Source organism: Balaenoptera borealis (assembly GCF_965194805.1).
Source record: "Balaenoptera borealis genome assembly, chromosome: 12".
In the NCBI taxonomy this organism is placed as follows: domain Eukaryota; kingdom Metazoa; phylum Chordata; class Mammalia; order Artiodactyla; family Balaenopteridae; genus Balaenoptera; species Balaenoptera borealis.
Window position 1 is genome coordinate 41,567,497 of NC_138869.1, and position 26,590 is coordinate 41,594,086.

A 26,590-nucleotide genomic window follows, 5' to 3' on the forward strand; every position below is an offset into this window, starting at 1 on the left:
AATGATGGATACTTGACTTCTCAGCCTCCTTATGACTACAGTACTCATGACCTGAGGTCCATTCACCCCAGACTTAGAAGAGAAAACCAGGGACTTCCCTGGTGGTACAGTGGTTAAGAATCTGCCTGCCAATGCAGGGGACACGGGTTCAATCCCTGGTCTGGGAAGATCTCACATGCCGCAGAGCAACTAAGCCCATATGCCACAACTACTGAGCCTGCGCTCCAGAGCCTGCGAGCCACAACTACTGAAGCCCGCACGCCATAATTACTGAAGCCCACGTGCCCAGAGCCCGTGCTCCACAACAAGAGAAGCCACCGCAACGAGAAGCCCGCACACTGCAACGAAGAGTAGCCCCTGCTTGCCACAACTAGAGAAAGCCTGGGTGGAGCAATGAAGACCCAAAGCAGCCAAAAAGAAAAAGAAAACCAATTATCCAAAGCAGCAAAAATTACAAAGAAACCAACGTCTTGGCAGGTACATTCAGTTTCCAGAGGCAGATGTCCTATGGGAGCATCCAGTTTTGAGCTGGTGAGGGGAGGGGAAGAGGCAGAATTAAATACGGAAGTCAGGGTGTATCTCACTGAGAAGATTTGAGAAAAGACCTAAAGAAAGTAACAAAGTTAACCAGGCACAGTATTCAAGCATAGGAAACATCCTGAGCAAAAACCTTAAGGCAGGAACGTACCTGATATGTTTGAATAAAAGCAAGGAAGCCAGTGTAACTGAAGGTGACTGAGAAAAAGGGACAGCAGAAGAGGTCATGGGGTGATAAGAAGCCACATCATAAAACCTTGTAAGCCTTTGTAAGAGCTTAGGTTTTTGCTTTGAGTGACATGCGAACCACTGGAAGGTCTTGAGCACAGGAGTAACATGATCTAACTTATATTTTTAAAAAACCACTCTAGCAGCTATATTGAGAATAAACTATAGGCGGGCATGGATAGAAGTGGGGAGAGCAGTTAGAAGGCATTGCAGTAACACAGGTAGGAAAGCGTAATCATAGAAAGTCCCTGCTTTTCATTCCATGTCAAGCTGTGACAATTTAGGACATAAGCTTGTCTTTCTCTAAGCTGTCTAATACTGTGCAAAGCACAACTCTATCCCATAGTCCTTGAGATGATCACGTCCTTTGCACTGTTCTCTGACAGCAGACTCTCAATAACTCTCCCAATATTTCTTTAGTGGATGCCATTATAGATTCCCTTCTTATTCCCTCTCTCATCTATCCACTTTAAGGCCACAGACCCCCAACCATATGTGGTAAAGGTAATAACAACGTTCCCAGAACACATGCAACAGAAATCCATAAAATTATAAGCAGAGTCTAACACTATCTTCTCAGCTCCATCTGAGAGCTTTTTTTGGGGGGGAGAAAGTCTGAGGCTAAGTTTGAGGGAAGTTTTAAAAATAGACCAACAATGAGGTCAAAGGCAATTTTTTTTAAAAAGACAGGTATAAAAGGATAACTTGGCCTACATGATCAAAAAGCAAGAGACCTTCTGGGTACTGCTGACCTACCATTTCTCCCTTTACCTGTATTCTAAACTAAGAGTTAAATAAATCTAGCAGACGTAGAATGGATAGATGAGACACTTTGATACTTTGTAATATCTAATTGGAAGGATAATCTCTAGTCAAGAAACCAGGGCTGCAAAAAGCTGAATGCTCACTTTACTGATGCTCTGTGTAAGAGTTCAGAGCAATCTTCTCTTTCATCTTCAGTGTTCAAATAGTCAAAACCCATACTCTAGTTTTTGATCCTGATCATTGCTGAATTACAAGGTCAGTTGAATTTATGGCCTTTTATATATTTTAAGATAAAAATCAGGCTACTGACTTGGAAAAAATGGTAGAGATAGAGACACTGGATAACACAGAAGACCCTAAGTTTCGCTGCTACTAAACCTCCCTTTGCAGCAGAAAAAGGCCCTCCTTCTCTACTGTGATGAGGGTGCTCTTGCCTTGCTTGAAAGACTTTTAGATTGGCTCACCCAAATGAGCTGTCTTGCAGAGCAAGCCAGTTTTCGTTCTGCCCTATACCAACTATCCCCAGTGTTCCATGAAATCAATCAGTTTCCTTTCCTAGCCATCCCAGGATGAATGAGGTGTAAAAGATAGGAGTTATTCACGAGCTCAGCTCCATGGACTTTCACTCATCAAGGCTGATCTGGTACTGTAACTGAGCAGGACCCTATGGGGCCTTCCCAGAATAGAATGCCTCCCTCCATCGCCCGCAATGTCCTCCACCTGCCTCTTGTCTACAGAAAACCTTTAGCCTCCTAGGCCTTCCCCAAGTTCCAAAGAGTAAATTTAATCAGAGAAGTGAGAAAATACAGAAATAAAGGAAAACAGTCAAGCAAGACAAATTAATAATAATTTAGCCATTAAACAAAGTCAAGGACCTTTAGTTCCTCCTCAAATACTATAGATAATATTATGAGCCATGTCCTTTGTTTCAGATACTGAAACCCCCACCAGGTGGAAGAAGTTAACTATATACTGCTCACAAGCAGGTAGACCCCAGACTGGTTGGAACCAAAAGGCTGATGATATTGACTCCCGATTATCTCACCACCAACCAGTCAGCAGAATATCCACAAGCTGATCACACACCCCACAACCCCCCTCCCTCACCCAGTCTTTAAAAACCTTTCCCTGAAAGCCTTCAGGGAGTTCAGGACTTTTAAGCACTTGCTACCTGGACTCCTTGCTTGGCACCCTGCAATAAATGCTGCACTTTCCTTCACCACAACCCAGAGTTAGCAGACTGGTTTAACTGCATGTGGGCAAGGAGGCCAAAGTTTGGTTCAGTAGCAGTACCATAACTGTTGAATCAGAACTGGCCAGTAGGGACTTCCCTGGGGGTCCAGTGGATAAGACTCTGTGCTCCCAATGCAGGGGGCCCAGGTTCAATCCCTGGTCAGGGAACTAGATCCCACAGGCATGCTGCAACTAAGAGTTCGCATGCCGCAACTAAAGATTCTGCATGCTGCAACTAACGACCCTGCATGCCGCAATTAAAAGATCCAGCACAGCCTAAATAAATAAATAAAATTTAAAAAAAAAAGAACTGAGTAGCATTGAGTCTCTGATATCGTACCATACACCAAGTGGATTAATTAGCCAACACCGATAGGCAAGTTCATTACAGTGGACCCCACTGATCATGAAAGGGATGGAATTTGAATTTTCTTTCTATGCCTGCTTTATTTCTGGCAATAGACCTTCCATAGACTACTGAATACCTGATTTGCCATCACATTAATATGTTTAAAACTACAATAATATGAGGAAGGAACTCACTTTAAAGTAAAAGAAGTAGAATAAGGAATTGAAACTCACAGGATTTACTGATATTACTAATTACTTCATCACCCAGAGCACTGTACTATATAAAGCAATAGAGAGAACTATAAGAGACTTTGTTATGCCACCTTTTTAAAGGCGCTATCCACATATTGTGATAACTGCTCTGAACCAGCAACCAATATAGAGTTATGTTTCTCCCACAGGCAGAATACATGGTTCGAAAAAGAAGAGATAGAGATGGAAGGGGCACTTCTCACTCTCAAACATAATGACTCACTTGTAAAATTTTAACTTCCCATCTCTGAGGACTCAGACTCTGCTAATACAGAATCCAAGGAAGCATGAATATACCAGATGAGAACATTATTCAATTATAATGAATTTGAGATTACCATGAAGCCTTTTCAGGTTTAGGTTCTTCCTGACACTGGGCAAACCAAAAAAAGGCACTTTTGGTATTGGCTGGCATGATTAATTTGTACTAGTCCTCAAGAAGAAACAGGCTTGCTGCTATACAAAAGAAGTGGGGAAAAGTATAGATGCAACCAAAGGGATCCTCAAGGGACATCCTAATACTGCCATGCTCTGTGCTAAAAGTTAATGGAAGACTATAGCATCCTGAAACATACAGAACTACCAAGGGCTCAAATACCATTAGCTGAGGTACTAGCTAAAAGGAAGAGATCATGAAATGGGTAGCAAAGATGAGAAGTTATTGATGCAACCTGCAACCAGGTAGACAAACATGTCTATAACATCTACTATATATTACTCCATGCTGTATCATATACACTTATAAATTTTACTTCATTGATGTCTTCCCTCTTCCTTTCCCCACCTACTTTTTTTAAACATCTTTATTGGAGTATAATTGCTCGACAATGGTGTGTTAGTTTCTGCTTTATAACAAAGTGAATCAGCTATACATATATCCCCATATCTCCTCCCTCTTGCATCTCCCTCCCACGCTCCCTATCCCACCCCTCTAGGTGGTCACAAAGCACTGAGCTGATCTCCCTGTGCTATGCGGCTGCTTCCCACTAGCTATCTATTTTACATTTGGTAGTGTATATATGTCCATGCCACTCTCTCACTTCGTCCCAGCTTCCCCTTCCCCTTCCCCGTGCCCTCAAGTCCATTCTCTACATCTGCGTCTTTATTCCTGTCCTGCCCCTAGGTTCTTCAGAACCATTTTTTTTAGAATCCATATATATGTGTTAGCATATGGTATTTGTTTTCCACTTTCTGACTTACTTCACTCTGTATGACAGACTCTAGGTCCATCCACCTCACTATAAATAACTCAGTTTCGTTTCTTTTTATGGCTGAGTAATATTCCACTGTATATATGTGCCACATCTTCTTTATCCATTCATCTGTTGATGGACACTTAGGTTGCTTCCATGTCCTGACTATTGTAAATAGAGCTGCAATGAACATTTTGGTACATGACTCTTTTTGAACTATGGTTTTCTCAGGGTATATACCCAGTAGTGGGATTGCTGGGTCATATGGTAGTTCTATTTTTAGTTTTTTAAGGAACCTCCATACTGTTCTCCATAGTGGCTGTATCAATTTACATTCCCACCAACAGTGCAAGAGGGTTCCCTTTTCTCCACACCCTCTTCAGCATTTATTGTTTGTATATTTTTGGATGATGGCCATTCTGACCGGTGTGAGATGATATCTCATTGTAGTTTTGATTTGCATTTCTCTAATGATTAATGATGTTGAGCATCCTTTCAAGTGTTTGTTGGCAATCTGTAGATCTTCTTTGGAGAAATGTCTATTTAGGTCTTCTGCCCATTTTTGGATTGGGTTGTTTGTTTTTTTGATATTGAGCTGCATGAGCTGCTTGTAAATTTTGGAGATTAATCCTTTGTCAGTTGCTTCATTTGCAAATATTTTCTCCCATTCTGAGGGTTGTCTTTTCGTCTTGTTTATGGTTTCCTTTGCTGTGCAAAAGCTTTTAAGTTTCATTAGGTCCCATTTGTTTATTTTTGTTTTTATTTCCATTTCTCTAGGAGGTGGGTCAAAAGGGATCTTGCTGTGATTTATGTCAGAGTGTTCTGCCTATGTTTTCCTCTAAGAGTTTGATAGTGTCTGGCCTTACATTTAGGTCTTTAATCCATTTTGAGTTTATTTTTGTGTATGGTGTTAGGAAGTGCTCTAATTTCATTCTTTTACATGTAGCTGTCCAGTTTTCCCAGCACCACTTATTGAAGAGGCTGTTTTTTCCTCCATTGTATATTCTTGCCTCCTTTATCAAAAATAAGGTGACCATGTGTGCATCACCACCTACTTTTAAAGGGTATAATGATGAGGTTTCATTTACACTACAATCCACATATTATAGAAGAGCAAAAGAGAAACATTATGAAACTATTCTCCATTTCTCTAGAAGGGAAAATATTCTAGATATCATCAATCTGGAAAGACATACTAAGGATAAAACCTTGTGTAATATAGCTAAAGCATTATATAGAGGGAATTCTATAATCTCCAATTCTTGTATTAGAAAAGACTAAAAATAAATTCACTAAGTGCCCAACCTAAAAACTGACAAAAATTTTAAATTTTTTAAAAATTTAAAAACCTAGAGATCAACAACAGAAAATAGAAAATGTTATTTATGAAAATTGACAAATACATTAACAAAACAGAAAACAATGAGAGACAAGAGTCCTGATCAGCAATGTGAAAAGGATGGTTCTTTGCAAAATCATAACAGATAAACTTCAGAAAGACTGATGATGTGAAAATGAATTTTAAAAAGCACAAAAACAATATCAGTATAAAAGGAGGGACATAACCATAAATGCAGTCAAGATTTTAAAGTATCCTAAGAAATACAATAAAAAACTTCCTGACAAAAAATATGAATATGGGGAGACTTCCCTGGTGGTGCAGCAGTTAAGAATCTGCCTGCCAATGCAGGGGACATGGGTTAGAGCCCTGGTCGGGGAAGATCCCACATGCCGTGGAGCAACTAAGCCTGTGTGCCACAACTACTGAGCCTACGCTCTAGAGCCTGTGAGCCACAACTATTGAGCCCGCATGCCACAACTACTGAAGCCCGTGTGCCTAGAGCCCATGCTCCACAATAAGAGAAGCCACCACAATGAGAAGCCCACGTACTGCAACAAAGAGTAGCCCCTGCTCGTTGCAACTAGAGAAAACCCGTGTGCAGCAACAAAGACCCAATGCAGTCAAAAATAAATGAATTTATAAATATATATATGTATATATATATATATATATATATATATATATGAAAATGGGGATGTAAAAATTTCCTGGAAAATATAAGAGAACTGATGTTTTTAAGGTTTTCAATATATAAGATCATGTCATATGCAAAGAGAAACTATTTTACTTCTTCCTTTCCTATTTGGATGTCTTTTATTTTTTCTTTCTCAACTGCACTAGCTAGGAATTCCAGCACTGTGTTAAATAGAACTAGAGAGAGTGGCATCCCCTTGTCTTATTCCTAACCATTGAGTATGAGGGTTAGCTATGGGCTTGTTATATACGGCCTTTATTATGGTGAAGCATAGTCTTTTTATACGTAATTTGTTAAGAGTTTTAAATATGAAGGCATGTTGTAGTTTGCAAATGCCTTTTCTGCATCTATTGAGATAGTCATTGGATTCTATCATTCATTCTGTTAATATGATGTATCACATTTATTGATTTGCATATGTTAAACCATCCTTGCATCCCAGGGATAGATCCCACTTGATCATGGTGAATGATTTTAATGTGCTGTTGAATTTGGTTTGCCAGGATTTTGTTGAGGACTCTGCATCTATGTTCATCAGAGATAATGGCCTATAATTCTTTTCATGTAGTATTCTTGTCTAGCTTTGATATCAGGGTAATACTGGCCTTATAAAATGAGTCTGGGAGTGTTCCCTCCTCTTCAACTTTTTTGGAAGAGTTTGAGAAGGACTGGTATTATTTCTTTAAATGTCAAATAGACAGCAATACAATAAAATTTGATGTTGAAAGTGGGGTACTGAAGACATCCAATATTATTGTATTGCTGTCTATTTCTCCCTTCAGTTCTGTTAATACTTGCTGTCTTTAGGTGCTCTGATGTTGGGTGACATATATTTACAACTGTTTTTTGCTCTTGATGAATTGACCCCTTTATCACTACATAATCACCTTCTTTGTTTGTCCTTATAGTTTTTGACTTAAAATCTATTTTGTCTGATATAAGAAAAGCTGTCATTGACATCTTTTGGCTTCCATTTGCATGGAATATCTTTTTCTATTCCTCCGCTTTGAGCCTATGTTTACCCTTAAAGGTGTAGTGAGTCCCTTAGGGGCAGAATATAGGGGGTCTTGTTTTTTATCCACCAGCCACCCTATGTCATTTGAATGGAGAATTTACTCCATATACATTTAAAGTAATTATTGACAGGTAATGACTTACTAAAGCCATCTTACTAATCTTTTTCTGGCTCTTCTGTTGTTCCTTTGTTACTTTCTTCCTCTCTTGTTGACTTCCTTTGTGATTTGATGGATTTCTCTGGTGGTATGCTTTGATTCTTTTATCTTTATCGCCTGTGTTTCTACTATAGGTGTTTGCTTTGTGGTTACACTGAGGCTTACACGAAACATCTTAAAGTTATAACAGTCTGTTTTAGGCTGATAACTACTTAACATCAATTGCATATAAAAACTCTACACTTTCACTCCCCCCACTACATTTTGTTTTTGACATCACAATTTACATTTTATACTGTGCATCCATTACAAATTATTGTAGCTATCATCATTTTGAACACTTTTGTCTTTTCACATTTATACTAGAGTTAAGTGTTTCACACACCATTACAGTATTAGAGTATTCTGAACTTGACTATATACTTACCTTTACCAGTGTTTTATACTTTCATATGCTTTCATGTTATTAACTAGCATCCTTTGATTTCAGCTTGAAGAACACCCTTTAGCATTGTTTGTAAGGCTGATCTAGTAGATCTAATGGTTATGAACCCCCACAACTTCTGTTTTTCTAGGAAAGTCTTTATCTCTCCCTCACATCTGAAAGACAACTTTGCCAGGTAAAGTATTCCTGGTATTTTTTCCTTCAGCACTATGAATATATCACCCCTTCTCTCCTGGCTTGTTAGGCTTCTGCTGTGAAACCGCTGATAGCCTTATGGCTAAAAATACATATTTTAAATGAATGCTGATTTAATTAAATGCGGGGGTTTTTGCATCTATTATATTTATTTAATGTACTAAATCTACTGGGTGCACACAACCCAACCTCTGCCATTCTGCCACTCTCCTGATAATCTGAATCTCAAGAGGAGCAACATAAACATGGAAAACAGTGTAAAACTTCAGGAGTAGCATCCTGAAGAGACTGTCCTCTAAGTCTTGCTATCCAGATTCACAGAGCTACTCCAGCTGCTATCCTTTCTGAAAACTAGTACCTTAGCTTTTCATTTAGAGCCTATCTGTTTTACATACTTAATGAAACTGCTCTCAATGTCTGCTAGCCATAGATAAGACAAACCTTGGGGCTATAAAAGATTCCAAGCTGCTGCTGTCCTGCGGTGCTCTCTGAACAGAGAATTCCCATCTTGTAACTGAGTGACATGATCTAGACACATGAGTCTCCTCTCTGCTACCCCTCTCCCCAAAGAGTTCAAGTACCCTTTCCCCCTTCTGGTTGTGGCCCTGCACTGCTGTCTCTCAAAGGTCTCCTGCTGTGACAGATTTCCTTTGCAACTTGTCAGAGCTCTGCCTAAATAAAGCTCATTATGTGCTACTACTATCTCATGGTCATGTCTTTCATCAGCCCTAAAATCCTCTAGTTTACTACAAATGTATAAGTTTTTCAGTGAAACTTTATAAAAAGTAGCAACGATACCTGAATCATTTTAAGAATGAGAAAACCCAGATATCAAGAAACACTTTAAAAGACAACTGAAAATATGAAAATTTTTAAAGTTCCCGTAATAACATTCCCACAGATGGATTATTCAAGCAATTTCACTCCCTGTCAACCAAATAAAACAAGAAGTACTTCAGTACAAATGGCACACGTTTTTCAAGAAGCAGATGATATACCCTATGAAGCATTGAGAGCACAGTTATGCTCCCAAGTATGGCAGGATGCAATGAAGAAGGTACATGATAGAAACACAATGCATGTTCTCTGATTGAGAGGACCTCAACTCCTGGTTGATATTTGCTAAGGTAGAGCCCCAAGTCCCAGTCCTGCTGATCTACCCAAGCACTGGGAAGATATCCAGGAGAAATTTGACCATTTTAATGCACAACACCACCCATGTAGTATTGCTATCTAAGATGCTTAAGCTGAATCTAACCATGAGGAAACAGACAAATACAAATTGAGGGACATTTTGCAAAACAACTGGCCTGGGCACTTCAACAAAGTCAATGCCATGAAAAGAAAAAAGAAAACCAAGGCTGGAGAACTGTTCTAAATTAAAAGAGATTATGACATGACAATGATAAAATATAATATTTAATTCTTGACTGGATCCTGGACCACACCCCACCCGACCCCCAAAAAACCAACCAAACGAAAACAGCTATAAAGGACATTCATGGGACAATTAGGGAGACATCTGAATATGGACTATATATTTTATAGTACTATTATATCAATGTTACATTTCCTGAGTGTAATAATTATACTGTGATTATGTTAGAGAATGTACTTTTTCTTAAGATGTATATACTAAAATATTGAGCAGTTCCTGGGTTCTGGTATCCCCAACCTATTATCTTTTGTATTCCCAGACATTAGAGTGTAGAATGCTTTAATGCAGTGATTATTCTGGGTTGTATCAGTATTTCCTCCTTTTTTTCTTTCACTCTTCAAATATGTGTCTAAAATTCCCTATATTAAATTCTATTTCACAAAGTGACTCATAAGTTTCTCTTTTCCTGACTAAACCCTAACTTACCAGAAGGATACTCTGATGCTAACTCAACCTCTGGTCAAAAACATAATTTCTAGTACCAAAAGCTACATAGTTAGTACCTTAAATTTTATATTTTAAAATGATGAATTTTAAAATACAAAAATCACAATCTAATAATAATACATATTACTTTTAAAAATAAGACATGACAGTAAAGAATTTTTAAAAATCACCCAAAATCTGAACATGCAAAAACAACAAATGTTAACATTTTGATATATTTACATCTTGTCTCTCCTCTATTCAGAGATTGCTTTTGTTTCACAGATTTGTGACCAAACTACATACCCATTTTCTACACTGTCCTTTTATCCTTAGGTATGCCTTTACAGTTTTTTCAATTTCTATTTGCAGAAAGAAAAGATTTTAAAAGTCTCCCTCACTTTCACATACAGAAACAAAATGACAGATTTATCACTAACTCCTATCCTCTCATCAAGGACTATTCTCAAAATAGTACATCATTTTTAAAAAACATGCTGCATGCATAATTGTTTTATAAAATTTGTAACAAATTACCTTTCCAGTATACAGGAAAAGAGGTTAAAGTTGTCAGTATTTTAAGGTAAAATTATGTCCTCAGAATTACACATGATAAAGCAGGTATATTTTTTGCAGGAAAACACGCCAATAGCATATTTTATACTATGAACCAAAAAGAAAAAAGCCTTCCTCTGCAACCAATAAAAATTATAAATAAATTTAGTAAAGCCAGCTACTCACCCCCTATTACTGACAATTGCTTTTTTCAAATGAATGTAATTTGCAGGAAAGATCCCCTGTAAAAGAGAAAAGATTTCCCATTAGAAAAAGTAATTTGTGATTAACATCTCATATAGACTAAAACAGCAGCCAGATTTCAGCATGGAACTACTCTATCAACAACACAGTAGATCTTTTAATGTAGCAACCACTTTTCAAATTAATTAAGAATACAAAGTTGCACAAACTATATTCAACAGGAATTTCACTGTCATTTGCAGTCAGAGTCTATCCTCAGGGAAAAAACAACTGTGATGTTAAGCAACCACCAAAAAACAATTTTTTTTAAGTTTCAGAAATATTCCATCAAATCACTCTTAGGATATAGACTTAACGTACAGAGCTTGACATGTATCTACAAAACGACATCATCATCTAACCAACAATTTACAGATTATCCAGCTCTGAGCTAGAGAAAGAATTCTCACATTCTGGGTAACATTTGTATTCACAAAAATAAATCAATTTGGGAGCTTCTATAAATATTTCTTCTTTTACTCTTTCCAAATGGTTTCCACTTTGGTATCTGCCATAATTTGATTTCAATTCCTAAGGGATAAAAAATGTATTCTGTTTTAGAAAACAAATAAGTTTTCCAAACAATGTTTCACTCTTTTTCCTGATGTATAGAACTCCCTTCAAATAAAACACAGATGGCCTATTTTTTAAATACTTTTTGGCCCACACCACTATCAGTAATAAACTCAATCTACACCACACAAACCCATCAGCAGCTGGACTACAGTAATGCATTTTACAGTTTTTAGTGTACAGACCTTTCACCTCCTTGGTTAAATTTATTCCTAAGTGTTTGATTATTCTGATGCTACTGTGAATGGGATTGTTTCCTTTATTTCTTTTTCAGATATTTCATTGATAGTGCATAAAAACACAACTAAATTCTCTGTGTTAATTTTATATCCTCCAGTTTTACTGAATTTATTGATTAGTTCTGTTTCTTGGGGGAATCTTTAGGATTTTCTATATATCATATCATATGCAAACAAATAAAATTTTACTTCTTTACTCATTTTGATGCCTTTTATTTCCTTTTCTTACCTGACTGCTCTAGCTAGGACTTCCAGTACTATGTTGAATAGGCGTGGTGAGAGTGGGCACCCTTGTCTTGTTCCTCATCTTAGAGGAAAAGTTTTCAACTTTCACCACTGAGTATGACACTAGCTGTGGGCTTATCACATATGGCCTTTATTAGGTTGAGGTGTGTTCCTTCTAAACCCAATTTGTTGAGTTTTATTCATGTAAGGATGTTGTATTTTGTCAAAATTTTTTTGCATATATTGAGATGATATGATTTTTATCTTTCATTCTATTGATGCAGTATATCACACTCACTGATTTGTGAATGTTGAACCATCCTTGCATCCCTTGCATTAATCCCACTTAATCATGGTGTATGACCCTTTTCATATGCTATTAAATTTGGACTGCTAATATTTTATTGAGAGTTTTTGCATCTATATTCATCAGAAGTAATGACCTGTATTTTTCTTTTCCTACAGTGTCCTTATGTGGCTTTGGTATCAGAGTAATGCTAGCCTCATGAAATGAATCTGAAAGTGTTCCCTCCTCTTCAATTTTTGGAATAGTTTGAGAAGGACTGGTGTTAATTCTTCTTTAAAGTTTAGTAGAATTCACCAGTGAAGTCATCTGGCCCTGAACTTTTCTTCGTTGGGAGGTTTTTTATTACTGATTCAATCTCCTTACTGATTATTGGACTATTCAGATGTTCTATTTCCTTGTGGTTCATTCTGGATAGGTTGTAAGTTTCTAGGAATTTATCCATTTCTTCTAGGTGGTCCAATTTGTTAGCATATGATTGTCATAGTAGTCTCTTATAATCCTCTGTGTTTCTGTGGTATCATTTTCAATGTCTCCTCTTTCATTTCTCATTTTGAGCCTTTTTTTTTCCTCAGTCAATTTTGTCTATCTTTTAAAAGAACCAGCTCTTAGTTACATTGATCTTTTCTCTTGTTTTTTGGTCTCTTTTTCATTTCTTTTCACCCTGATCTTTGTTATTTCCTTGATTTTGCTAAATTTGGGCATAGTTTCTTCTTTTTTCTAGTTTCTTCAGATGTAAAGTAAGGTTGTTTATTTAACATCTTTTTTTTTTTTTCTTACTGTAGGCATTTATCACTATAAACTTCCCTCTTCAAACTGCTTTTGCAGTATCCCACAGGTTTTGGCATACTGTGTTTCTGTTTTCACTTGTGTCGAGATTTCTTTTTAATCTCTTCTCTGGTCCATTGGTTGTTCAGAATGTGTTAATTTTCATATATTTGTGAATTTTCCAGTTTTCTTGCTGTTACTGATTTCTAGTTTCATACCACTGTGGTCAGAAAAGATACATGGTATGATTTCAATCTTCTGAAATTTGCTAAAGCCTTGTTATATGACCTATTCTGAAGAATGTTCCATTTACAATTGAGAAGAACATGTACTCTGCTGCTGATGGATGGAATATTCTATAGATGTCTGTTAGTTATATTTGGTCTAAAATACAGTTCAAGTCCAACATTTCCTTGTTGATTTTCTGTCTGGATGATCTACCCAGTGCTGAAAATGGGGTGCTGAAGGCCCCTATTATTATTGTACTGCTATCTACTTCTCCCTTCAAATCTATTAGTATTTGCTTAATATATTTAGGGGCTCCATTTTGGGTGAACATATATTTATGACTGTTATACCTTCTTGGTAAATTGACCCCTTTATCATTATGTAATGACTTTCTTTGTCTCTAGTTAATTTTTGACTTAAAGTCTATTTATCTGATATAAGTATAGCTCCCTGGGCTCTCTATTAGTTTCCCCTTGCATGAAATATCTTTTTCCATACGTTAACTTTCAACCTACATGTGTCCTTAAAGCTGAAGTAAGTCTCTTGTAGGCAGCATGTAGTTGGATCTTGTTTTTTTTAATACATCAAGCCACTCTAGGCCTTTTGATTGGAGAATTCAATCCATTTACATTTAGAGTAATTATTGATAGGTAAAGACTTACTAATGCCATCTTAATTGTTTCTGGCTGTTTTATACTTCCCTTATTCCTTTCTTGCTGCCTTCCTTTGTGAATTGATGATTCTTCCACAGTGGTATGCTTTGATTCCCATAACTTTATCTTTTGTGAATCTACTGTAGATTTTTGCTTTGTGGTTACCATGGACATCAAGGCCACCAGAAATGTATTTTATATATTGACTCATAATAAACTATAACCTATGCCAACAGAGAAATCTAATATGTGAAAATATGGGATTGAAAATAGGATAAAACACACGACCACATATAACCAAACCTGAATGATGACAACTGGTTATCTGTAAGGGAAGAATTAATAGTAAAAAGTTTAAAACACACAGAATTAGCATATACTTCTAAGAAGATGGAAGAAGACATATTTTTCACTATTCCTCCTGCTAAGTACAATGTAAAACTCTGGACATTATATATATAACATGCATATGGACACACAAAATACACATAAAAATATACATCATATGTCATATATATAACGTGTGTCCCATATATATATATATATATATAGACATAAAAGTATTTTTAAAAACTGGAAGACTCTGAAAGGTGAAGAGAAGAAGGCAAACCAACTGGGTTGAGATGCAAGAAATAGCACAGTGGTGAACTCCCTAGATATTCTTTTGCATTATGTATCCACTACTTGAAGCTAAAAAAGCTGGAGACCTGGAAACACCAAAAGGCACAAACAAAAAAACACCCCAAAAAACCCTGCTCTTTCTAGTTTAAGAACCAGGAAAGGATCCACCTATCAAAACAAAAAACTTTTCAATAACAACCGCTATATTGCTTCCAAATACCACCAAAAAAAAGGAATGGCCCAACTCCCACCCACACAAGCAAGGTCAATTGGAGGGACTGAACTTAGACCCTCATCAGGCTGTAATGAGGCACCCAAACTGGTACAGTATCAGAGAAAACCAAGTTGGGAGCCAAGACCTTCTATGCCAGTAGGCAATAATAAGCCACCAGCACTCTGGCAGTGGAGACTACTTGGGGGCACCTGAACTTCCACCCCTAACAAGTATTAATGAGATTCCCTCCATCACCCAGCTGTGCTGGTATAAGAAGAGGCCAAGGGGAGAACTGACACTTTCACCATCACTCAGAAATAACAAGACCACCACCCTCCTCCTGGTGTCATTGAAGGCCACATGGGGAGCAGTAAGGAAGTACTACAATGCCTTCCAACCAGTGAATAATCAGTGGAACACTAGTAGGAAGCTGGAATTCCCACACAAGGAAAAACAAGGAGGCTTCACCCTTTGGTGTCAACAGAGGCTGAGTGCGAAACATGGGATTCAAACCCCCTTGGCAGTAATGAGGTAAAACCCCTCTTCCCTCTGCAGAAGCACTGTCACAAAAAGCCAGGTAAAATTGAAGGTTTAAATAAAATGCAGAGTCTTATAATACCCAAAGGTCCAGGCTTCAGTTGAAAATCACTCATCATACCAAGAACCAGGAATCAAAGGGCATCAAAGGGACATGGATCCTACTAACTACTTCATGGACTCCATCAGGAAGCCTGTCCATGAGCCAATGGAGATGTCTCACACCTGCAGATCTTCCCAACTGGCCCATGAGCATCCCCAATGCTCTGCACACTCCATCACACTCCCTAACTCTGTGGCCAGTTCCCTGGGCACACCACCAAGGGTGGCAATGAGTGCAAGCCTTTGTACATGGCTACTAAGCACATGCAGAAAGCCATTCAATTCTGCAGAATTGGGAGAAAGCACATAAACTTAAGCATGCAGCACCACCCTAGGTGAAGCAAACAAGAGACTGGCAGCAACCAGCCTAACTTTGCAGGATTGAGAAAAAGCATACAATCTTAGAAATTCCACCCCAAAAAAGAGAACAAGAAGTGTGGAGTAGGTGCATACATAGCAAAGGTCTGAGAAAGCCTCAGAATAACCAGCAGGGCTGACAGAAGATACTTCTCTACCAAAGAGAGTCAGTAAAAATGGAGGAGGTGACTGCTTCTTCAAACGGAAAGACAGAAATGCAAGACTTCAAGGAACATGAAAAATAAAGGAAACATGATACCATAAAAAGGGGACACAACAATTTTCCAGTAACCAACTTCAAAGAAATGAATCTGTGATGTGTCCAATAAAAAAGTCAAAATAGTTGTTTTAAGAAAGCTCAACAAACTACAAGAAAACACAGAAAGATCATTCAATGAAATCAAGGAAACAATACACAAATAAGAAGTTTAAAAGATGTACAGAAATCATAAAAAAGAACCAAACAGAAATTCTGGAACTGAAGATTACAATGAATTTAATGAAAACTGCAATAGAGAATGTCAACAGCAGACTTGATCAAAAAGAAGAAAAACTTAGTGAGATTGAACACAGGAACCTTGAGATCATCCAGTCAGAAGAGAACAAAAGAAAAAAATTTTAAACAGCAAAAAAAGTCCATACAAATTACAGAATACCATAAGGGGAAACAATCTATGTAGTATTGCAGTTCCAGAAAGACAAGGGAGGGAGAAAGGGTTAGAGGGCTTATTTAAAGAAATAAGGGCTGAGAACTTCCCAAATCTTGGGAGATTTGGACATCCAAGTTCATGAAGCTAGGTCTCCAACAACATTCAACCCAAAAAGGTCAATTCCAAGACACATTATAATAAAACTGACTCAAATCCAAGACAAAGAGAATTTCAAAAGCAGCAAGAGAAAAACAAGTTTGTAACTTATCAGGTAAACCCAATAAGGCTATCAGTAGTACTCAGCAGATATGCCAGGCAAGGAAACAGTGGAATAATACATTCAAAGTACTGAAAGAAAAAAATTGCCAACTGAGAATACTGGCAAAGATGTCTTTCAAAATTGGAGAAATGACTTTCCAAGATAAACAAAAACTGAAAGAGTTCATCACCACTAAACCTGCCTTATAAGAAATGATGAAAGAAATTCTTCATCTGAAATGAAAGGACATAATTAGTAACATCAAAGCATGTGAAAATACAAAACACAGTGATAAAGATAAATATATAGTTAAATTCAGAATACTCTAATACTGTAATATGGCAACATATTAATCAATTAACTCGGGGGCTTCCCTGGTGGCGCAGTGGTTAAGGATCTCCCTGCCAATGCAGGGGACATGGGTTAGAGCCCTGGCCTGGGAAGATCCGACATGCTGCGGAGCAACTAAGCCCATGCGCCACAACTACTGAGCCTGCACGCCACAACTACTGAAGCCCATGTGCCTAGAGCTTGTGCTCCACAACAAGAGAAGCCACCACAGTGAGAAGCCTGCACACCACAACAAAGAGTAGCCCCCGCTCACTGCAACCAGAGAAAAGCCTGTGTGCAGCAACGAAGACCCAATGCAGCCAAAAATAAAATAAAATTAAATTAATCAATTTACTATAAAGGTTAAAAGACAAAAGAATTTAAAATAACTATACCTACAACAATTTGTCAATAGATATATAAGAAGATGTAGATTGTGACATAAATATAAAATGTGGAAAAGAGGAATAAAAGGGAAGAGTTTTTATATGAGTTTGACGTTAAGATGTTATCAGTGTAATAAAATAGACTGTTGTAAGACATCTTATGTAAACTTCACGGCAACCACAAAGAAAAATCTGCAGTAATACACAAAAGGATGGCATTAGTAAATGAATTAAATTCACCAATCAAAAGGCATACAATCACTGAATGGATTTAAAAATATAACCCACCTACATGCTGCCTACAAGAAATTCAACTCACCATTAAGAATAAACATAGGTTCAAAATGAAGAAATAGAAAATGATATTCCATGCAAATATAAATCAAAAGAGAGCAGGGGTAGCTATACCTATATCAGACAAAATAGACTTCAAGTCAAAAACCAGACAGCATAAAGAATGATTATATAACGACCAAGGGGTTAATTCATCATGAGAATATAAAAAATTGTAAATACATATGCACCAAACAACAGAGCACCTAAATATATTAAATACTAACAGAGCTGAAGGGAGAACTAGACAACAATATAAAAACAGTAAGGGATTTCAATACACACTTTCAACAATGGATGGACCTTAAAAACAGGAAATCAGTAAGAAATCATCAGACTTAAATTATACTTTAAACCAAATGATCAGAAATACACAGAACATTCTATTCAACAGCAGCATTCTTCTCCTGCACACATGGAATATTCTCCAGGAGAGATAACATGTTAGGTCACAAAGCAAGCTCAAGTCTTAACAAACTCAAAAAACTGAAATTATATCTTTTCTAACAACAATAACATGAAACTAGAAATAAATAACAGGAAGAAAACTGGAATATAAACAAATATGTAGAAATGAAACCACACCATCCTGAAAAACCAATGTATCAAAGCAGGAATCAAAAGAGAAATCAGCCTGTGTCCTCTAAGATGGGCGGACAGCACTTCCCTCAGGGTCCATGCATGAGGAGGGCAACAGACATGTCTACGGCAGGCGTAGCAGTAACTCTTAGCATGTGGCCTGTCTCTGGTTGGGTTGTATATCCAGAAGGCAGGACCAAGACTGTATTCCTCACAGTCACATTGGGACAAAGCAGAAACTAATTGTTTGCATCTGAAACCATCTTACCCAGCAGCCCCCAGGCAGGTTTACCTTAACATCGTTCTTCCTGCTGCCGGTCCTGCTCAGGGCTCCAGAGAGGTAGGTCCCAGGGCTTCCACCGATCACCCACTCCTGGGAGTTTTTCGTAAACCCCACTTACTGCTTTTAAAACTGTGTGACCAGTTCAACCATGTAGGAAACGATCCTGAAGTCCACCACCACGTAACCACTGTTGATGCTGTGATACTGTATTTTTCTAAAATGCACGTGTGTGTTTGTGTGTGTTTTTTAAAACAGGTGTCCAACTGTATGTATGGTTTCTATCCAGCTCTTTTCACTTAACATGTGAATTTCTGTATCATTAAATTATTTTTGAGAATGTGAAAAAAAAGAGAAATCAAAAAATAACTTTACACAAAAGTGGAAACACAACATATGAAAATTTATAGGATGCATAAAAAGCATTTCTAAGATGAAAGTTTACAGTGATAAATGCCTACATTAAGAAAAAAAGAAAAACCTCAAAAAACAACCTAACTTTATATCTCAAGGAAATTTAAAAAAGAACAAATTGAGCCCAAAGCTAGCAAAAAAGATCAGAGGAGAATAAATGATAATAAACATAAAATAAACTTAAAAAAACAGAAAAGATCAAAGAAATTAAGACCTAGCTTTTTGAAAAAATAAACAAAATTGAAAAACCTTTAACTAGACAAAGAAAAAAGAGAAAAGAATCAAATAAATAAAATTGAAAATGAAAGAGGAGACACTACAACTGATACAACAAAAATACAAAGGATTGTAAGAGACTACTATGAACAATCATACATCCACAAACTGGATGGCCTAGAAGAAACAGATAAATTCCTAGAAACATACACCCTACCAAGACTGAATCATAAAGACAGAGAAAATCTGAACAAATCAATTACATATAAGGAGAGTGAATCAGTAATTTAAAACCTCTCAACAAAGAAAAGTCCAGTACCAGATGGTTTTACTGGTGAGTTCTACAAAGATTTAAAGAAGAATTAATACCAATTCTTCTCAGAGTCATCCAAAAAAACTTAATAAAAGGGAACAATTCCAACTCATTTTACAAAGCCAGCATTACCTTGATATCAAAACCAGACAAGGACACCACAAGAAAAGAAAATTACAGGTCAATATTCTGATGAACATAGATGCAAAAAAATTCTCAACAAAATATAAGCAAATCAATTTCAACGTCACATTCAAAGAATCATACACTGTTATTAAGTTGGATTTATCAGTCAAATGCAATGATAGTTCCACATATGCAAATCAATAAGTAGGATACACCATATTAACAAAATGAAGGATAAAATCATATGATCATCTCAATAAATGAGGAAAAAGCATTTGACAAACTCAACACTTCCCTGATTATTAGTGATGTTGTGCCTGTTGGCCATCTGCATTTCCTCTTTGGAAAAACGTCTATTCAGTTCTTCTGCCAATTTTTTAATCGGATTTGTTTTTTAATGTTGAGTTGTATGAGCTATTTATATATGTTAGATATTAACCCCTTATCAGTCATATCACTTGCAAATATCTTCTCCCATTCAGTAAGATATCTTTTCATTTTGTTGATGGTTTCCTTTGCTGTGCAAAAGCTTTGAAGTTTAATTAGGCCCCATTTGTTTATTTTTGCTTTTGTTTCCTTTGTTTTAGGAGACAGATCCAAAAAAATATTGCTGCAATGTATGTCAAAGAGTGTTCTGCCTATGTTTTCCTCTAGGAGTTTTAATAGTATCCAGTCTTACATTTAATCCATTTTGAGTTTATTTTTGTATACAATGTTAGAGAACGTTCTAATTTCATTTTTTACTTGGAGCTGTCCAGTTTTCTCTGCACCAATTACTGAAGAGACTGTGTTTTCTCCATTGTATACTCTTGCCTTCTTTATCATAGATTAACTGACCATAAGTGTGTGGGTTTACTTCTGGGCTCTCTATTCTGTTCCACTGATCTATGTGTCTGTTTTTGTGACAGTACCATATTAGTTTGATTACTGCAGCTTTACAGTATAGCCTTAAGTCAGGGACCATGATCCCTCCAGCTCTATTCTTCTTTTTTGAGATTGTTTTGGCTATTCAGGGTCTTCTGTGTTTCCATATAAAGTTTAAATTTATCTGTTCTAGTTCTGTAAAAAAATGCCATTGGTATTTTGATAGGGATTGCACTCAATCTCTAGACTGCCTTGGGTAGTATAGTCATTTTAACAATATTAATTCTCCCAATCCAAGAACATGGTATATATCTTTCCATCTGTTTGTGTCGTCTTCAATTTCTTTCATCAGTGTCTTACAGTTTTCCGAGCATGGGTCTTTTACCTCCTTGGGTAGGTTTATTCCTAGGTGTTTTATTCTTTTTGAAGCAATGGTAAATGGGATTGTCTCCTTAATTTCTCTTTCAGATACTTCGTTGTTAGAGTATAGAAATGCAACACATTTCTGTATATTAATTTTGTATCCTGCAACTTTACAAAGTTCATTGACGAGCTCTAGTAGTTTTCTGGTGGCATCTTTAGGATTTTCTATGCATAGTATCATGTCATTGGCAAATAGTGACAGTTTCACTTCTGCCTTTCCAATTTGGACTCCTTTTTCTTTTTCTTCTCTGACTGCTGTGGCTAGGACTTCCAAAACTACGTTGAATAAAAGTCGTGAGAATGGACAGCTTTGTCTTGTTCCTGATCTTAGAGAAAATGCTTTCAGCTTTCCACCATTAAGTATGAAGTTAGCTGTGGGTCTGTCATATATGGCCTTTATTATGTTGAGGTATATTCACTCTATGCCCACTTTATGGAGAGCTTCTATCATAAACGATGTTGAACTTTATCAAAAGCTTTTTCTGCCTCTCCTGAGATGATCATATGGTTTTTATTCTTCAATTTGTTAATGTGGTGCATCACACTGATTGACTTGCAGATACTGAAAAATCCCTGCATCCCTGGGATAAATCCCACTTGATCATGGTGTATATCCTCTTAATGTATTGTTGGAGTCAGTTTGCTAATATTTTGTTGAGGATTTTTGCATCAATGTTCATCAGTGACACTGGCCTGTAATTTTCCTCTTTTATGATATCTTTGTCTGGTTTTGATATCAGGGTGATGCTGGCCTCATAGAATGAGTTTGGAAGTGTTCCTTCCTCTGCAATTTTTTGGAGTATCAGAAGGATGGGTGTTAACTCTTCTCTAAATGTTTGGTAGAGTTCACCTGCGAAGCTATCTGGTCCTGGACTTTTGTTTGTTGGGAGTTTTTAAATAACTGATTCAATTTCATCACTGGTAATTGGTCTGTTCATTAGAAAAAATGAAATAGAAATTTTTCTTCCTGGTTCAGTCTTAGGAGATTGTATCTTTCTAAGAAGTTGTCCACTTCTAGGTTGTCCATTTTATTGGCATATAGTAGTTCATAGCAGTCTCTTATGATCCTTTGTATTTCTGTGGTGTCGGTTGTAACTTCTCCTTTTCCATTTCTGATTTCATCAATTTGGGCCCTTTCCCTTTTTTTCCTGAGAGTCTGGCTAAAGGTTCATTTATTTTGTCTATCTTTTCAAAGAACCAGCTTTTAGTTCACTGATGTTTTCTACTGTTTTTTTAGTCTCTATTTCATTTATTTCTGCTCTGATCTTTATGATTTCTTTCCTTCTAGTAACTCTGGGTTTTGTTTGTTCTTCTTCCTCTGGTTGCTTTAGGTGCAAGGTTAGGTTGTTTGAGATTTTTCTTATTTCCTAAGGCGAGCTTGTATCACTATAAACTTCCTTCTTAGAACTGCTTGTGCTGCAGCCCATGGGTTCTGGATCATCCTGTTTCATTTTCATTTGTCTCTATGTATTTTTTTATTTCCTCTGATTTCTTCAGTGATCCACTGGCTGTTTAGTAGCATATTGTTTAACCTCCCTGCATTTGTGTTTTTCTGCAGTTTTTTCTTGTAGTTGATTTCTAGTCTCATAGCATTGCAGTTGGAGAAGATGCTCGATATGATTTCAATTTCCTTAAATTTACTGAGGTTTGTTTTGTGGCCTAGCATGTGACTTATCCTGGAGAATGTTCCATGTGCACTTGAAAAGAATGTGTATTCTGCTGCTTTCAGTCCAATCCTAATTCTTGACAAACAATTTCTGTAACCTTGTGGGTCTTGCCTTTATAAGCTTCTCCCATTTTGTAGTCCAGTGGAATACAATTCAAGTGCTGTCTTGGATTTATGCTTCCTGGGCTGCAGTCCTAACAAACCCCAAATAAACTTTTTTTTTTTTTTTTTGGCCTCAACCAGGTCTCCATTCTTGGAATTCTTGGTTAATGATATCCTAGTTTTGATATGGTACTATAGTTTTCTAAGATGTTATCAATAAAGGAAACCAGGCAAGGGGTACACTGGATCTGTTTATATTCTTTATTATAAGTGCACATAAATCTTTAATCATCTCAAAAATATAAAGTATAATGATGGAAGAAATTTTTGCATATTGGGGTATGGGGAAGCCATTCTGGCTTATACATGATTTGGCCTGAACTTTATGTCAACTAGAACAGCCTGGCTTACAGTCTGTCAAACATACATTGCATATCTGCTTTCACCATTAAAGAAAAGAATGCATTATCTAGAAGTAAAAAGAATGTCCACTTTGAAGATAGGGATAAATGCCTCCCTTCCTATGACACCAATGCTAGTACTGCTTCGAAGACAAGGTTTTCCTCCCAGATGCCAAGGTCATACTGACTCACTGTGTACGAGCTAATCTGTCTCTTTTGAAACCTTGAAGGAATGGAGCCCTGTCATGTTTGATGCAGTTCTTTGTTCTTACAAGATATAAAACTGTGCTGAAAACCATGCTTCTCCCGAGTGCTTTGGTGGAGGCTGCACTCCAGGCTGGTCCTCAGCTTGGCTCGAATAAAACTCTCTTCTATTCCTTATGATAGATTGCTTACTTATTATTTCTCAACAATAACAACAACAGGATCTGTCTCCGTCAAGAACAACTAGAAGTCTGAAATATACGCCAAATGTTTTTAGACACTGGACAACCAGCAGCACAGGAATGTGATCTTGGGAGAAGAGAAACAAATGAAATGGGTCATACAATTTTCCAACACTTTTTGCCTGGAGGCCTTTATTGATCAGAGAGTGACAGCACAGAGTAAGGCACTGTCACTAAGATTAAAAGCCAAACACCAGTAGGAGAAGGCTGAGAGAGCTGAATTTTGTGGGGCAGAAAACAGAAGGGAATCATGAAGAGAAAGAAGTACAGAATTCTTCAGAGAGACTCCATTGAGTATTTAGCTGAAAACTAAGCTGCAGTTACACAGAGTGAGACTCTATGTGGCCAAGGAAAGAGTAACTAATAATTGCCAGCTGTAAGCTGAACAATTCCTAGAGCATACCTAAGACTGGTACACATTAAAGTTCTAATCGACCACAATGGAAAGAGCTCAGTGAACACATGGTTCTTCAAATAAAGATCCAGTAACACTGCATGTTAAACGTAAGGTCAAACGGGGGCTTCCCTGGTGGCACAGTGGTTAAGAATCCGCCTGCTAATGCAGGGGACACGTGTTCGAGCCCTGACCCGGGAAGATCCCACATGCTGCAGAGCAACTAAGCCCATGTGCCACAGCTACTGAGCCTGAGCTCTAGAGCCCACAAGCCACAACTACTGAGCCCACGTGCCACAAGTACTGAAGCCTGCGTGCCTAGAGCCCGTGCTCCGCAACAAGAGAAGCCACGACAATGAGAAGCCTGCATGCTGCAATGAAGAGTAGCCCCCCACTCACTGCAACTAGAGAAAGCCCGTGCACAGCAACAAAGAACCAACACAGCCAAAAATTAATTAATTAATTAACTTAAAAAAGTATATATGCTGATTATCCTTTTTAAAAAAAAAAAAAAGGTCAAACAACCCTAGAGTAAAGGCTACTCTAGGCACGCTCTAACAAACCTTAAGGATCAAGCTGAATTACAAGTAAATTAACTGCTTGCAAAAATGAATTCAATTTTTTTTAAAAGAAGATGACAAAATTCAGCTCAAGAAATTCAACAATATAACTTCAAAATTCTAGAAAACAAAACAAAAAAATTTCCAGATATGTAAAAATTTAAACCATAACCAGGAGAAAAAGCAGTTAATAGCAAGAGACCAAAAATGATATATAATGGGAACTAGCAGAAGTTTACAGTGCTATTAAAATTTCTCCAAGATTTAAAAGAAAACATAAACATAAGGAAAGTGCTATCAATATACAAAATGGAACAAAATGGAAATAACAGAGCTGAAAAACAGAATACCTAAATGAAAACGTGCATTTGAGGTGTTTAATGGCAAACTAGATACATGAAAGAAAGAGAAGCACACTTTAACACCTAGTATTAAAACTATCCAAACAGACTTGGGGGAAAAGACCGAAAAATAAATTAAAATAGAAGTAGAAATCTTTGAGATAATATAAAACAGTGTAACATATGTGGAACTGGAGAACCAAAGAGAAGTAGCAATATTTCAGGAAATCATTTAAAAAATTTTCTAAATTAGATGAAAAACACAAACCCACAGATATAGGAAACTCCATGATATAAATTTGGATGAACACACACATACACACACAACACCAAAATATATCATAAGCAAATTGCCCAAAACAATGATAAAGATAAATCATAAAAGCATTCAGAAATAAAAACAAAACAAATATTTTAAAACACTACAGTACAAGAAACAAAGATAAGAATTAATAAAGACTTTTCATTAGAAATACTATAAAACCAGAAGACAATGAACTGACATATTTAAAGGGAATTGTATAAACCCACGCACATATGGTCACCTTATCTTTGATAAAGGAGGCAAGAATATACAGTGGAGAAAAGACAGCCTCTTCAATAAGTGGTGCTGGGAAAACTGGACAGCTACATGTAAAAGAATGAAATTAGAGCACTTCCTAACACCATACACAAAAATAAACTCAAAATGGATTAAAGACCTAAATGTAAGGCCAGACACTATCAAACTCTTAGAGGAAAACATAGGCAGAACACTCTATGACATAAATCACAGCAAGATCCCTTTTGACCCACCTCCTAGAGAAATGGAAATAAAAACAAAAATAAACAAATGGGACCTAATGAAACTTAAAAGCTTTTGCACAGCAAAGGAAACCATAAACAAGACGAAAAGACAACCCTCAGAATGGGAGAAAATATTTGCAAATGAAGCAACTGACAAAGGATTAATCTCCAAAATTTACAAGCAGCTCATGCAGCTCAATATCAAAAAAACAAACAACCCAATCCAAAAATGGGCAGAAGACCTAAATAGACATTTCTCCAAAGAAGATCTACAGATTGCCAACAAACACATGAAAGTATGCTCAACATCATTAATCATTAGAGAAATGCAGATCAAAACTACAATGAGATATCATCTCACACCGGTCAGAATGGCCATCATCCAAAAATATACAAACAATAAATGCTGGAGAGGGTGTGGAGGAAAGGGAACCCTCTTGCACTGTTGGTGGGAATGTAAATTGATACAGCCACTATGGAGAACAGTATGGAGGTTCCTTAAAAAACTGAAAATAGAACTACCATATGACCCAGCAATCCCACTACTGGGTATATACCCTGAGAAAACCATAGTTCAAAAAGAGTCATGTACCAAAATGTTCATTGCAGCTCTATTTACAATAGCCAGGACATGGAAGCAACCTAAGTGCCCATCATCGGATGAATGGATAAAGAAGATGTGGCACATATATACAATGGAATATTACTCAGCCATAAAAAGAAATGAAACGGAGGTATTTGTAATGAGGTGGATGGAGTTAGAGTCTGTCATACAGAGTGAAGCAAGTCAGAAAGAGAAAAACAAATACAGTATGCTAACACATATATATG

General features: G+C 37.0%; 1 protein-coding gene across 4 annotated transcripts in view; it reads right to left on the bottom strand.

Moving 5' to 3' along the window:
- Positions 1–26,590, bottom strand: part of DOCK3 (dedicator of cytokinesis 3) — a 384,134-nt gene that overhangs the window by 275,886 nt on the left and 81,658 nt on the right. For all 4 annotated transcript variants that reach the window (XM_082348082.1, XM_082348083.1, XM_082348081.1 and 1 more), the window contains exon 4: positions 11,013–11,068. In XM_082348082.1, the coding sequence (XP_082204208.1) occupies positions 11,013–11,068 (56 nt within the window). The remainder of the gene's footprint in view (positions 1–11,012; positions 11,069–26,590) is intronic.